The 12,049-nt window shown below is 48.4% G+C and overlaps 1 protein-coding gene across 1 annotated transcript in view; it reads right to left on the bottom strand.

The window, feature by feature from the left end:
- The window catches only part of SLCO2A1 (solute carrier organic anion transporter family member 2A1), a 98,283-nt gene that overhangs the window by 31,166 nt on the left and 55,068 nt on the right, over positions 1-12,049 (bottom strand). Inside the window, exon 3 of the mRNA XM_032143729.2 lies at positions 10,334-10,496. Within this exon, the coding sequence (XP_031999620.1) occupies positions 10,334-10,496 (163 nt within the window). The remainder of the gene's footprint in view (positions 1-10,333; positions 10,497-12,049) is intronic.

The following is a 12,049-nucleotide window of genomic DNA, read 5'->3' as shown; positions in this document are numbered from 1 at the left end:
AGTCACGGCTCTTAAGAGCCACCCATCCCCTCTCTGCTCAGAAGGAGACATGGCTGTCATCTGGGAGTGTGTGGGTGAGGAGGGTCAAATGGGTGAGGAGGGTCAAATGGTTAGCAAGCCCCAAACTTCAGAAGCAATCCATAAAAGAACAACAGAGAAAGGCAGAGGTGTTTCCAGAGAGTTATCTGGAAGCATGGCCAAGGTGCCAAGCCCTTAAGCTATCAGCACAACTCCTGGAACCTCATTCAGAATGTTCCACTCTGAAGGACTTATTTCCTCATCTCCTAAATTCAGCTACTCCACAGCTCCTCCTGAAACTCTGGCAACACCCACTGGCAGGCTTGGAACAGGCTGTCCCAAACTCACTCATGATCTGAGATCTCAAAGTCGATTGTAAATTGGGTTGTTTGCAAATCAGAAATGATTGGGTTTCCAGTGTAGTCCACAAAGCCTAGTTAATCCATAATGCTCCAGTAATAACACATGTGTTCTATTCCAGCTAAACTAAGCCTCCATTTATAAAATGATTCCTATGGGCAAACGCACTCAGTTTCATCTTGGAAAACTAGGAGAACATAGTCTTCTGCCCCAGCGGAAAAAATGAGTTGACGTTGACAGTCTGGGGCACACTGTGGGGCAATGGAAGAAATTCACACCTTGAAGCCAGACAGATCAGGTTCCAATCTTGGCTCTACTGCTTGATAGTCAGAGGCCTCTCGGAATGAACCTCAGTGTCCTCGTCTTCAAAGCACATATAATACCTATCTTACAATATTCTTATGAGAATTAAAAATAATGAGTATATTATAACTTGGGACATAGTGATTATATGATGAGATTGATTTTCATCCAAAGAGATGAGTAACTGTGAGAAACTCAAATAGATAAGGGAAATGGGAGAAGCTTGGAGACAAGCAATGTTGCCCAGGCCTTTAAGAACTTGGAAACTGGGTCCAGAAACTAGATACCAGTAAGATCAATGCTGGTCACCTGCAATGGATGGATTATAATAAAGTAGTTACAGGACAAGTGAGCATGCTTGGAGAGGTTCACATCTGTGGAGGAAAAGGAGCTCAGGGCAGTGGAAGGAGGAACTGCTCTGCTCCTCTCTCAAGACTAGGTTTCTAAGACTAGTTTTGAGGCTGAGGCTGGATGTCCCTTCCCATACTGCCACCTTGGCACTAGAGGGGGCCCTAGGAAAAATGCCTACTTGTATTGAGGAGGCTGTGCTATGAATGAGCTGGGCACAAGAGGTAGGCTCACTGTGCATGCCCAACAAGGCAGGGCGCTATATTGCTGGCCAGGGGCTTTCTCTTCCACTGCCCACACCCCCACACCCTGGCCCAGCACATGGTCTGGCACCAGCACCTGGCTCGGCTCATCATCAGAGCTGGTTCTTCAGTGGATGAAGGGAAGGAAGACATACCTGAGGGAGCAGGATGCAGCTCAGAGCCATTTAATTTTAACATTCAAAGAAATGTGAGCTGAATTCGTACTCCCCCACCCTGATGGGTATGAGGTAGAATTTATTGTTCACAGATTTATTCAGTAAGCTGATGAGAAGCTCTTTGAAGGGGGGAAAAAAACCGTTAGCGCAGCCAACATGAGCTCATCAAAAGCCAGTCTTGCCAAACCAACCTCATTTCCTTTGTTAATGGGGCTCCTGACCCAGCAGGAAGCCATAACATGGTGTTACTTGATTGGAAGAAGCCTTTTGACAAAGCCTGTCATGACATCCTGCTAGACAAGATGGGGACACATGGCTGGGGAGTCCTCAGGGAAAACTGGCTCAAAGCATGCCCGGCTTGGGTGCCCGTGCGCCAGCGTCACCCAGAAAGAAGCTGCTCTAGGCGCATGCCACTCAACACTTGTCACGGACTTTTGAGAAAGAAGGAAACTGCTTACAAATGTGTGAATGACGTGGATGACACGAAGCTGGGAGGATTGGACAGTCCAAAGGCTGATAGCTCAAAATTAGACCCACGGCTATAAGGAGGGACTCCAACCAAGGAGAATGATTCCTACAGGGAGAAAATATGAAGCTTGACTGTAGCTTCAAGGAATTCAGCGAGTCAGCGGTTGGAAGGGTGATATCTGGCTTGGCACAATGTACGGGGACAAGTCCCTGGTGTTTTGACCACAAGTTCACAATTCCAGCCTGTAAGGAGGACCCTCAGATTCAGATGTGAGCATCCCTCTGTCTTCTTCTCAGGGAGACCACCCTGACAGCACCGCACTGGGCCCAGGCAGCTTGGGCCCCCAGAGGGCTGGAAGCCTTATTTTGTGGGAAAGAGTGAAGACCAGCAGCTCAGGAAGCAAAGGCTCTGGGCTATGTGATGGCTGTTTCCACCACTGTGGACTGATGGGCTGGTTCTGCGTGGTTCCAGGAGACTGACCTGGGCCTGACGGAGTGGAGTATAGGAAGACAGAATTCAGGGAGATCTAGGAAAACGAGTGACATGGGAGAGAGGGAGGGGCCTGCTCCCACAAACCATGACTGTCCACATCCAGGCAGCCTTGCAGCCCCCATCCTTGAGCTTCAGCTCCAGATGCCTGAGGGCAGTAGTGGGCCTGGCAGAGAGAACTGTCTGGTCCAGAGATTGGCAAACCACACCTGTGGGCTGCGTTCAGTTCCCAGCCTGTGTCTATCAATAAGTTTTATGGGGACACAGCCACGCCCACTTGTTTATCTATTGTGAAGGGGAACTTTTGTGCTGCTACAGCAAAGTTAAGTAATTTCAGCACAGACCTTATGGTCCACAAGTCTGACATATTTACTACCTGGCCCTTTACAGAAAATGTCTGTTGACCCCTGGTCTAGGCCCACGGTGTTCAAACACATCAGTCACCAAATCTTCTGCAACCAATGCTTCTGGAGAAGCACAATGTATGAGACAGACAAAAGCAAGTGTCATCAGCACAAGACGACGAGAGGGGAGTATGGAGTCCCCTGCTCACACCTCTGTGCACTCCATCCCCAGGCCAAGAAGAGGCCAGGAAGGAGCTCTCCAGAACATTCCAGAGCACCAGCCAGCCCCCTTAGGTCGTGGTTTGTGGGTCAGTCCTCTGTCACGCTAACTTCTCTTTGCTGTTTCCCCCTTTTAGATTTCTGAGCCTCACATCCTCTCTGACTGTGTCCAGTCCAAGCTCTCAATCCTGAAAAGGCCTTTTGTTCCTGAAAGAAAGAAACTCTCCTTGTTGTTTCCAACCTCCTGGTGGGTAGCATGCTGCCCAGTTGGGCCCAGTGGTTCCCATTTCAAGGCTTCAGGGCCACAGGAGTTGCCTGTGCCTACAGTCAGTATCCCAGCTCCATAGCTCTACTAAGTGTGGCAGGAAGAGCAGAAAGTTCCTCCCTGTCTCCCTTGGGGATGCTTGGGGAGCTCAAGGCATCTTGCAGGGAGGATCAATGGTTTCTTTGAACCACATTTCCCTGCTTCTGTGGGGCTTTCCCTCATTCTCAACACTGTTCCCAGGATGCCCAAAGCCACTGGAACAGTAGCCCGCTTTCCTTTTTACCCTGGATACTAACTCCCAAGGAGGCCATCCTCCTGCTATAGGTGGGCCCAAGACACGGTCTGCCAGCCTTCCTGGAGAAGCAACTCTCAGCGGAGCAGGCTGCAGCTTGCATCCTGGACCCTTCCCCCAAGCAGACCTGTCACTCAGCTTCATTCCTGAGCAAGGGAAACGACCAGGCATGCCTGAGGGGCCACACTCAGGCCTCCACCAGGCCTGTGCTAGAGACGCAGAACAAGGGGTCCAGTTTCCAGGCAAGCCAAGGGGAGTTGTGCCTTGACCACAAAAACAGATGATAGAAAAGCCTGACAGAGAGTCAGCTACTTTTATGTCACAGCTCAGGCTCAGGCCTTCAGAGAGGCTGCCGCACCATCACCACGGAGTGCAGAGCTCTCCCGCCAGTTTCCAGCCTCGCTCTTTCCCGGGCCTTCTCCACCGCAGTCTAGTGTTTTCTATCATTTCTCCATGTTTATTTCTATTCTTTCCTACACCATGCATTTAAAAAATGTTCCACATCAAATCTCATTAAGTTTTGTTCTGCTCATCCGTTCAGGGCTCTATTTCTCTCAGTTGAATTAATAACACCCATGTGTTTTGTGATTTCTTCTGTTGTTTATTTTCTCTTTCTTTTTGAGTTAAATAGATCCACTGGCCAGGTTGTGCAACTCCCACTAGGATGGTCCACCCCGCCCTCCACCAACACATACACCCTTTCTCCTCCTTCCTTGCACATCTGCCCATCCCCACCCTCCAACCACCTACCGCCCCACATGCTTCCCCCTCACAGGCACCCCACCACACCTCCATGTCCCCCACACACATGTGAACACACGCTTCCCCCTCACAGGCACCCCACCCCACCTCCATACCCCACACACTTCCCCCGACACGTACCCCACCCCACCTCCATACCACCACACACATGTGAACACACACTTCCCCCTCACAGGCACCCCACCCCACCTCCATACCCCCACACACTTTTCCCGACATGCACCCCACCCCACCTCCATACCACCACACACACGTGAACACATGCTTCCCTGTCACAGGCACCCCACCCCACCTCCATATCCCCCACACATGCACACACACTTTCCCTGACATGGACCCCTCCTCACCTCCACACCCCACAACAAATGCACACACACTTCCCCATCACAGGCACCCCACCCACCTCCACACATTTCCCCCACGCCACCTTTTCCCTCACACCTTCCCCTTCACATACACCCCAACCCTCACCCCACAACTCCACTCACACATCCACATACTTTACTCTCCTCTGCCTCCTACCCCAGTCCTTCCCATCCCCACATGCCCCCCACATCTCCACATACACCGACCTCCCCTCCGCACCCACACACCTCCTCCCCTCCTCAGCTTCCTACTCATAGACACGCCTCCCTCACATACACACCTATACACAATTACCCACAAACAAACTCAGGCTGCCCAAACCACGGGTGCCCCTCTCGTTCCTCCAGGGCTTCCTAGCACACCCATCTCACGCCATAGGTGGGTGTTCACTGCGGAAAGGCTGAGCTCCCTGTCCTGACCAGTTCACTCAGGATCCCGAGGCTGCCCCGCCCTGTGCCTTCCCACCACCTTCTTTCCCAGGGACACCCTTGGGATATGCAAGCCCAGGTTGGGGATGGCAACTTCATGAATAAAGGACTGGAAAGTGACTCTTCCCTTTCTTTTTCTTGTCTGCTCCAAAAATACAGTCCTCCCCCACCCCTCCTTAACCCCCAGTAAGCTTCCTGTCTGCGGCATCCATTGTCTGCGTGTGGGCAGACTTCCCTCTGGACTTGGCTGAAGGATCATTCACAGGTTACACCTAGTCCTACCAGACACTGGTTTCCGAAGCCCCTTCTCTTATCTCCTGGGAGGACTGGTCTCACGTTGGCCCGTTTCCCATAGAGGAAAACCTCTCCGCGCCTCCCAGACGTGGTTTTAAGAGACTTTGGCTGGATAGCTCGTCTTTTCTCTAAAGGCGCCAGGGCACATTTCCGGACCCCACTGACATTTAGAAAATCTAAATATCCATAAAAGTCTTCATGGCCTTTTAAAAATTAGCAATTAGTTGTTAAAGGTCTCTGTGATTCCCAAAATGTTTAGCCCTTCTTTAACTTTTTTTCCCTAAAACACATTGCTGCTCTTCATTTCCCATGTTTGTTTCTGGAGCAGCTTTACTCCAAGAGGAAGGAATCAGTAATCAACACAAGTAATAGGTCTGAGTAACTGATTTCAAATACCACAATAAGGGCAGGCAAATAGAAATATGCTGAGCAGGCCAGGCGTGGTGGCTCATGCCTATAATCCCTGCACTTTGGGAGGCCAAGGTGGGTGGATCACAAGGTCAGGAGTTCGAGATCAACCTGGCCAACATGGTGAAACCCTGTAGCTACTAAAATACAAAAAATCAGCTGGGCCTTGTGGTGGGCTCCTATAGTCCCAGCTACTCGGGAGGCTGAGGCAGGGGAATCGCTTGAGCCTGGGAGGCAGAGGTTGCAGTGAGCCGAGATCGCACCACTTCACTCCAGCCTGGTGACAGAGCCTTGATTGCTGCCCAGGCTGGAGTGGAGTAGCATGATCATAACTCATTAAAGCCTCAAACTTCTGGGCTCAAGTGATCCTCCCACCCCAGCCTCCCAAGTAGCTGGGCCTACAGGCATGTGCCATAATGCCTGGCTAACTTTTTTTTTTTTTGTAGAGATGGGGTCTCACTGTGTTGCCCAGTCTGGTCTCGAACTCTTGGCCTCAAGCAATCTTCCTGCCTCAGCCTCCAGAAGTGATGGGATTACAGCATGCCTGGCTTATTTCATTTTAATTTTACTCTCAGAACACGCTGAAAGTCAAGGTATTCTTGCTCCCATTTTATAGGTAAGGAAACTAAAATTCAGAAAGGTGAGGTTGCTTGCCTAAGAAGACTTGGCAGGTAAGTGACTGAGCTAGGATTCAAATGTTGAAGTCCATATGGAGTGGGGTGGGGTGCATGTCTACCCATCATACCAGGCCACACCAACACGAGGATCTGGGAAGAGAGCACAACAGCAACCTAAGCTTCCACCAACAGAAATCCTAAGGACTCACATGTGAGGATGCAGCAGGGACCGTGCCAAGGGAGGCGCCCTGCTCCAGAACAGAGCAGAGGACCTACGACGTAGACCAGAAAGAAGCTGCCTTCAGATGCCCCCAGGCCACCCAGCCCATAAGCTGTCACACTCTTCACAGGAAGTAAGGTGCTTTCTCCTTTGGGATCCAGAAAGTCTACTAGTTTACACAACATCACATATGTATTGTCCCTACCACTACTGGGGACAAAAGCCACCACTTAGTGATTACCGCATGTGACAGCCACCGGGCTAAATTCTGAACAGGGATTTTCTCAGCCCCTGCAGCCCTACGAGGGCTATGAAATAGACACTCAGGGATGAACTGAAACTCAGAGCAGGGAGGAGGTGGCTCGAGCCCGCTTGGGAGTCCCAAAGCTCAGATTCAGACTGAGGACTGCCTGGTTCCAGTAGACCATTCAGATTCACACCCCCACTCAGAGTGGTACATTTAATGAAATGCATTTGTTCCTGACAACCTTGCATGATTCAAAACTAAAATTCCTATAAGAATACATTTGAAGTAGGAGTCACATTTTAAGCTATTCCCATGAAGTAAGACTTTATAAATATTTTTATTTGCACATATTAGCATAGCACACTCACATGGTGCACTGGCACCCAGTGTGTAGCCCCAGGTAGATCACATGGATGAGGTTCCTGGGCCAAGGTCCTTCTCATCCCACCCCCTGGCACCAGGAAGATGCCCGAAGGTAGCTCAGCTCTGAGCACTTCCAGCATCTGCTTCTACCCCAGCCAGACTGAGAGAGACTGCTGTGCCCTATTGCTGCAATTATAATTTGCACAAATGAACAAGAACTACAAAACAGCCCACTCTTCTGGCCTATCGTGTCCCCCTGCAGCCTTGAGAGGCAAGCTGTGGTCTTTTCAGAGCCCCTCTGTCCTCTTTCAGAAGATTTTGTCTTAGAGCACTGAGGTCAAGGCTGGAACAGCACAGTGTTTCCTTCTGAGCTGAGAGGGTCATGGTGGGCTGAACCCAAACTCACTGATTATTCCTAACAAGGAGCAGAGTGAAGTTGTCTTAACCAGTCTCCCGTGGCTGCTCAGTGTGAGGCAAATGCCACTGGGATGCGGCCCCAGGCCATGGGAGCCGACTTGCCAGGCTGACCAGGCCACGATGTGTGGCGCCCGGCAGGAGGCCCTCCCCTTGGCCTGGCCACAGTGCCCCAGGCTCCCTTGCTGATTTCATTATCCCAGTCTTCACGTGACGAGGAAGGGCAGGGATTGTGGCTCTGGAAAGAAGACAGAGCAGCCAGCCTGGCCACACTGCTCTCCGAGAAGATGGCCAGCAATTCCTGACTCGCTTCAGAGCTGGCCTCAAGCTCTCATTAGACCAAGGGGGAGAAAGCGCATGGCAGGAGCCTGGGGCTCGGATCTGTCCTCATCCTCTGCTCACCTGAAGCAGGATTCAGCCCCACAGGGCCCATACATTTATGAGAAATGACCAGTTCACTGGCAATTTATAAAAAGGTGGGGGAAAGAGTTCCATGAGCAGAACCCAGCAGACATCTCATCATTAGACACCCCCGTTCTTGCCCTACTCTTTTCCTGTTCCAGGCACTTTGTTCTCTCCATCACTGGCCTCACAATCTTAAGGGCTGCCCTCTATTATTCTAAGTGCCCTCTATTATTCTAACCTGGTCTACATATCTGATTGAAAAAATAGCCTGGTTTCTAAGCAAACCAGAATCGATTATTCCCTCAGCACCTCCCTGGGTGGCTCATTTAACCTCAACTCCAATACAGTGGACTAAGGGTGAGCATCTATGAACTAGGCCTCTCACAAATGTGCATCGCAAAACCACAGCCACTTTCCACAGGCCTTAAAACAAGTGCAAATTCATCCTAAGTCAACACATTAACATAAAATTAGTTCCAAAGCAGTGATCATCCTGGGTGCTGAGTAAATGTAAATGCCAAACCACTCTGTAGGGCTATTTCCTTATCCAGGCCACATACAATTTCCACAGGGAAAAAAAGCCCACTGCAAACGGCTCATGGTCAAACATAAGGAGGTAATCCACCATGAACAAGAGCAGGCAGACATAAAACAATGGGAGGATTAACATTCTTAAAACTTGAGCTAATAGAATGATCTAAAAAAGAGTATAATATAAATATATTTAAAATAGCTGAAGACATCAATAACAACACAAAAGAAATCATAAGGGAACACCAAGAAATTGTGTCATAGGGCAGAGAGATTTAAACAACTATTATAAGAACTTTAGGAATTAGCAAAATATGTAGTGCCATTCAAATTTATAATGTAAAAAATGGGTTTGACACCAATTAACAAAGCTGGAGAGAGACTAAGTGAACAGAAAGTCATACTTTAAGGAAATTAGCCAGGATGCAGCATAAAGCACTGAAAACTATGAAAGAGAGGTTAAGAGACAAGGAGGCCAGAAATGAAAATGTGAAGTCATATGTAAAAGGAATTCCAGAAAAAAGGATGGAGAAAATAGGGATGTGCAATATCAGGAATGTTTTTGGCAGAAAATTTTTCAAAATTAAAGAAAAACTCTAATTTTCAAAAGAAATAGCACATCGAACTTTCTAACAGATAAGTGAAAATTAAGCCATACTCAGATACCTTATGGTAGACATACAGAACAACAAAGAAAAGAACAAATATTAAATAGAACTAGAGAAAAAACAGGATACCTAAGAAGGTATGACAATTAGACTAATGGAAAAGTCCCAATACCAGAAGACAGAGGCATGGTACCTTCAAAGTGTTGAGAAGAAATAACTATTGATTTAAAATCCTGTTTGTAGCTAAACTACAATTCAAGAGCAAGGGTAAAATAGAGGCATTTTCAGACGAAGACTTAGAGATTTTCTTACTCATAGGCCTACTGAAAGTAACACTAAAGGATATCCTTCAGGAAAAAAAAAATTAATCAACAGCATGGGTGAAATGCAAGAAGCAATCAATGGTGAACAAAGAAACCAGTAAACTTGTGAGTACATAAATAACCACTCACTTATTTATAAATAACAGTATAGTAACAATTTATAATAATGACCACTGTGGGGAGGTTAAAGACAGGTAGAACAAAAATATGGGTCAACCGTAAGTGGAAGATGAGAGAAGATGGTGGGCAAAAAAGCATCTATGATCCTTATTTTGCTCTCTTGGAGAATAGAGACATTAATGAACTTCAGTGGTTGTTAAATCATACATCAATGTTAAATATAAGGGTAATAGTGAGCATCCTATGTTCATGGATTGGCAAACTCAACATAGTAAACATGATCAAATGAGATCATCATACAAGTGCACTGTCACCTAAAGACAGAAGAATGTACAAATGTCACGAAGTGCTATGATTAAACATGGACAAAATCCACAGACTTCATCATGATTTAATGCTTTGATCCTCCTCCTGCCAAGCCCCATTGCAGAAACTGCTCACAGTATCCCCAGGGAGGTGGAGTTTGGGTCATTCCTGGCATGAAGCACAGGGAATCACAGCAGGAGGTGAGCCATGCACTGCACACTTTCCTGAACAAACCAGAGTTCAGCTGCTCCATAGCTCTACATACTTCAGTATATTCTGAGCTTCATATGCCCACTTCCTGGAGTGGTATCCACTGCCCTAGGAGTATCCCTACTAACTTTGTGAGATGTTCACCCATTCCTTACCCCCTTGAGGCAGGGGCTGGAGGCCACTCACCAGTGCTGGCCAAGGTGTACTGGTAGGGCTCGGAGAGGAAGTGTGGGAGGGTGAGGATGAAGGCACCTGCAGCCAGGAAGAGACCTCCGATACCAATCAGACGTGGACGGTGCACCCGGCTGCCAAAGTAGCTGACAAAGATGATGAGGATGGCATTGCTGATCTGAGAAGAGAGCAGAAGGGCTGAGTGAGACAAGAGGCCCCGTCCTCATCCACCCACAGAGAAGACCCGACCATACCTCATCCAGGAAAACTGGAAAGGGAGGGGGCTGCCCAGTGTCAGCTGGGGCCCAGAGTTACAGTGTCAGCTTTCCCCAGAGAGCTTCACAAGGGGCAAGCATAAGCAATTTTGGTTTTCCCTCTGTTATCAGAAACCCTTCTGGGTCTCCATCTCCTAGACCAGACCAAAGGAAGTATCTGGAGATTATGAAAAGCTCAAAACCTAAACTTTAACCATCTTAGAACCAAACCTTTTTGCGAAAAAGCCAAAGAAACCTCCAATCCTGGCTGGCTCCTAGGAATAAAACACATTCCCTAATTAAGCTTGAGAGTTTGTACCTAAAGTTTAGGCAAAATCCCAAGTTTAATTAGGTACAAATTAAAGGACCCAAGGACCTTGGCTTGGTGGCCAGAATAACAAGCAAGCAACATGCTTATCTCATTTAATCATGAAACAATTCTCATTTTACCTGACAAAACTGGGGCTCAGAATATTAAGTAACATGCCCATCACCATGAGGTTAGGGCGTGGCTTGAACCAGTCTTGCCTGACTCTAAAACACCAAGGCTTAACTAGAGTTGTCTGTCACCTCTTGGAGAAGAGGGTTTCTGCCCAAGCAGCTCTGCTACTATCCTGCCCCTTCCCCTGCCTTGGTCTGTTTTCAATTCTGTGAAATGAACTAGAGCACCACAAAGCCCTTCCAGCTGGAAACATGAGTAACTCCATGCTCCTAGTGCTCCCTGGAAGATGTGCTCTCTGAGCCCCACCCAGAACCAGGGAAGGGAACTGAAGGCTCCAGCATGGGGAGTAAGGTCTTCAATGGTAAGGGGATGCTGCCAGGCCTTCTGCCCACATCTCCACCAAAGATGGTCCTCCCCTCAGAGCACAGTTCACCTGGACTGGAGGAGCTCTGTAAATCTGCAGCCATAGCCCTGCCTTGTTATGCCCCAGTTTCTTCCTAGCTGGAGAAACGGGTACTCCTATGTCAGGAAACAGACGCTAAAGCCTCAGAACACGGCTGTCACTAAGGTCACCAGTGGCCTCCTCATTGGCAAATGTACTGGTCAATGTTCAGTTCCATTTGACTCAGTTGACCATTTCTTTTTTCCTGTAACATTTCTTTCAGAGTTCCCATGACACCATCCTCTCCTGCTTCCCTTCCCCTGTCTGCTCCTTTTCGGTCTTCTTGGCTTATTCCTCTTTAATTCCTTGGACTCTCAACATTGGGCCCAGAGCTCTGCCCCTAGGTGTGTCCAGTTCCATGGCTATTTATGCTGTGTGTGTGCTTCTAAGTCCCACAGTCTCAGCTCATCTAAATTCTCACTCTTCTTCTTCCCTCCAAAAACCCCAGTCCCCTGTCCTGGTCCTCCTTGTCTCAGTAAATGGCACCTCCATCCTCCCAGTGGCTCACACAAAACACTCGAACATCATCTTGACTTCTCTCACACTCATATCTAATCCATCAGCAAATCCCCTTGGCAGGACCTTCCATAGCC

The sequence above is a fragment of the Hylobates moloch genome, unplaced genomic scaffold (genome assembly GCF_009828535.3).
Source record: "Hylobates moloch isolate HMO894 unplaced genomic scaffold, HMol_V3 SCAFFOLD_22, whole genome shotgun sequence".
Taxonomy (NCBI): Eukaryota; Metazoa; Chordata; class Mammalia; order Primates; family Hylobatidae; genus Hylobates; species Hylobates moloch.
This window is presented reverse-complemented; position numbering and strand designations above follow the sequence as displayed.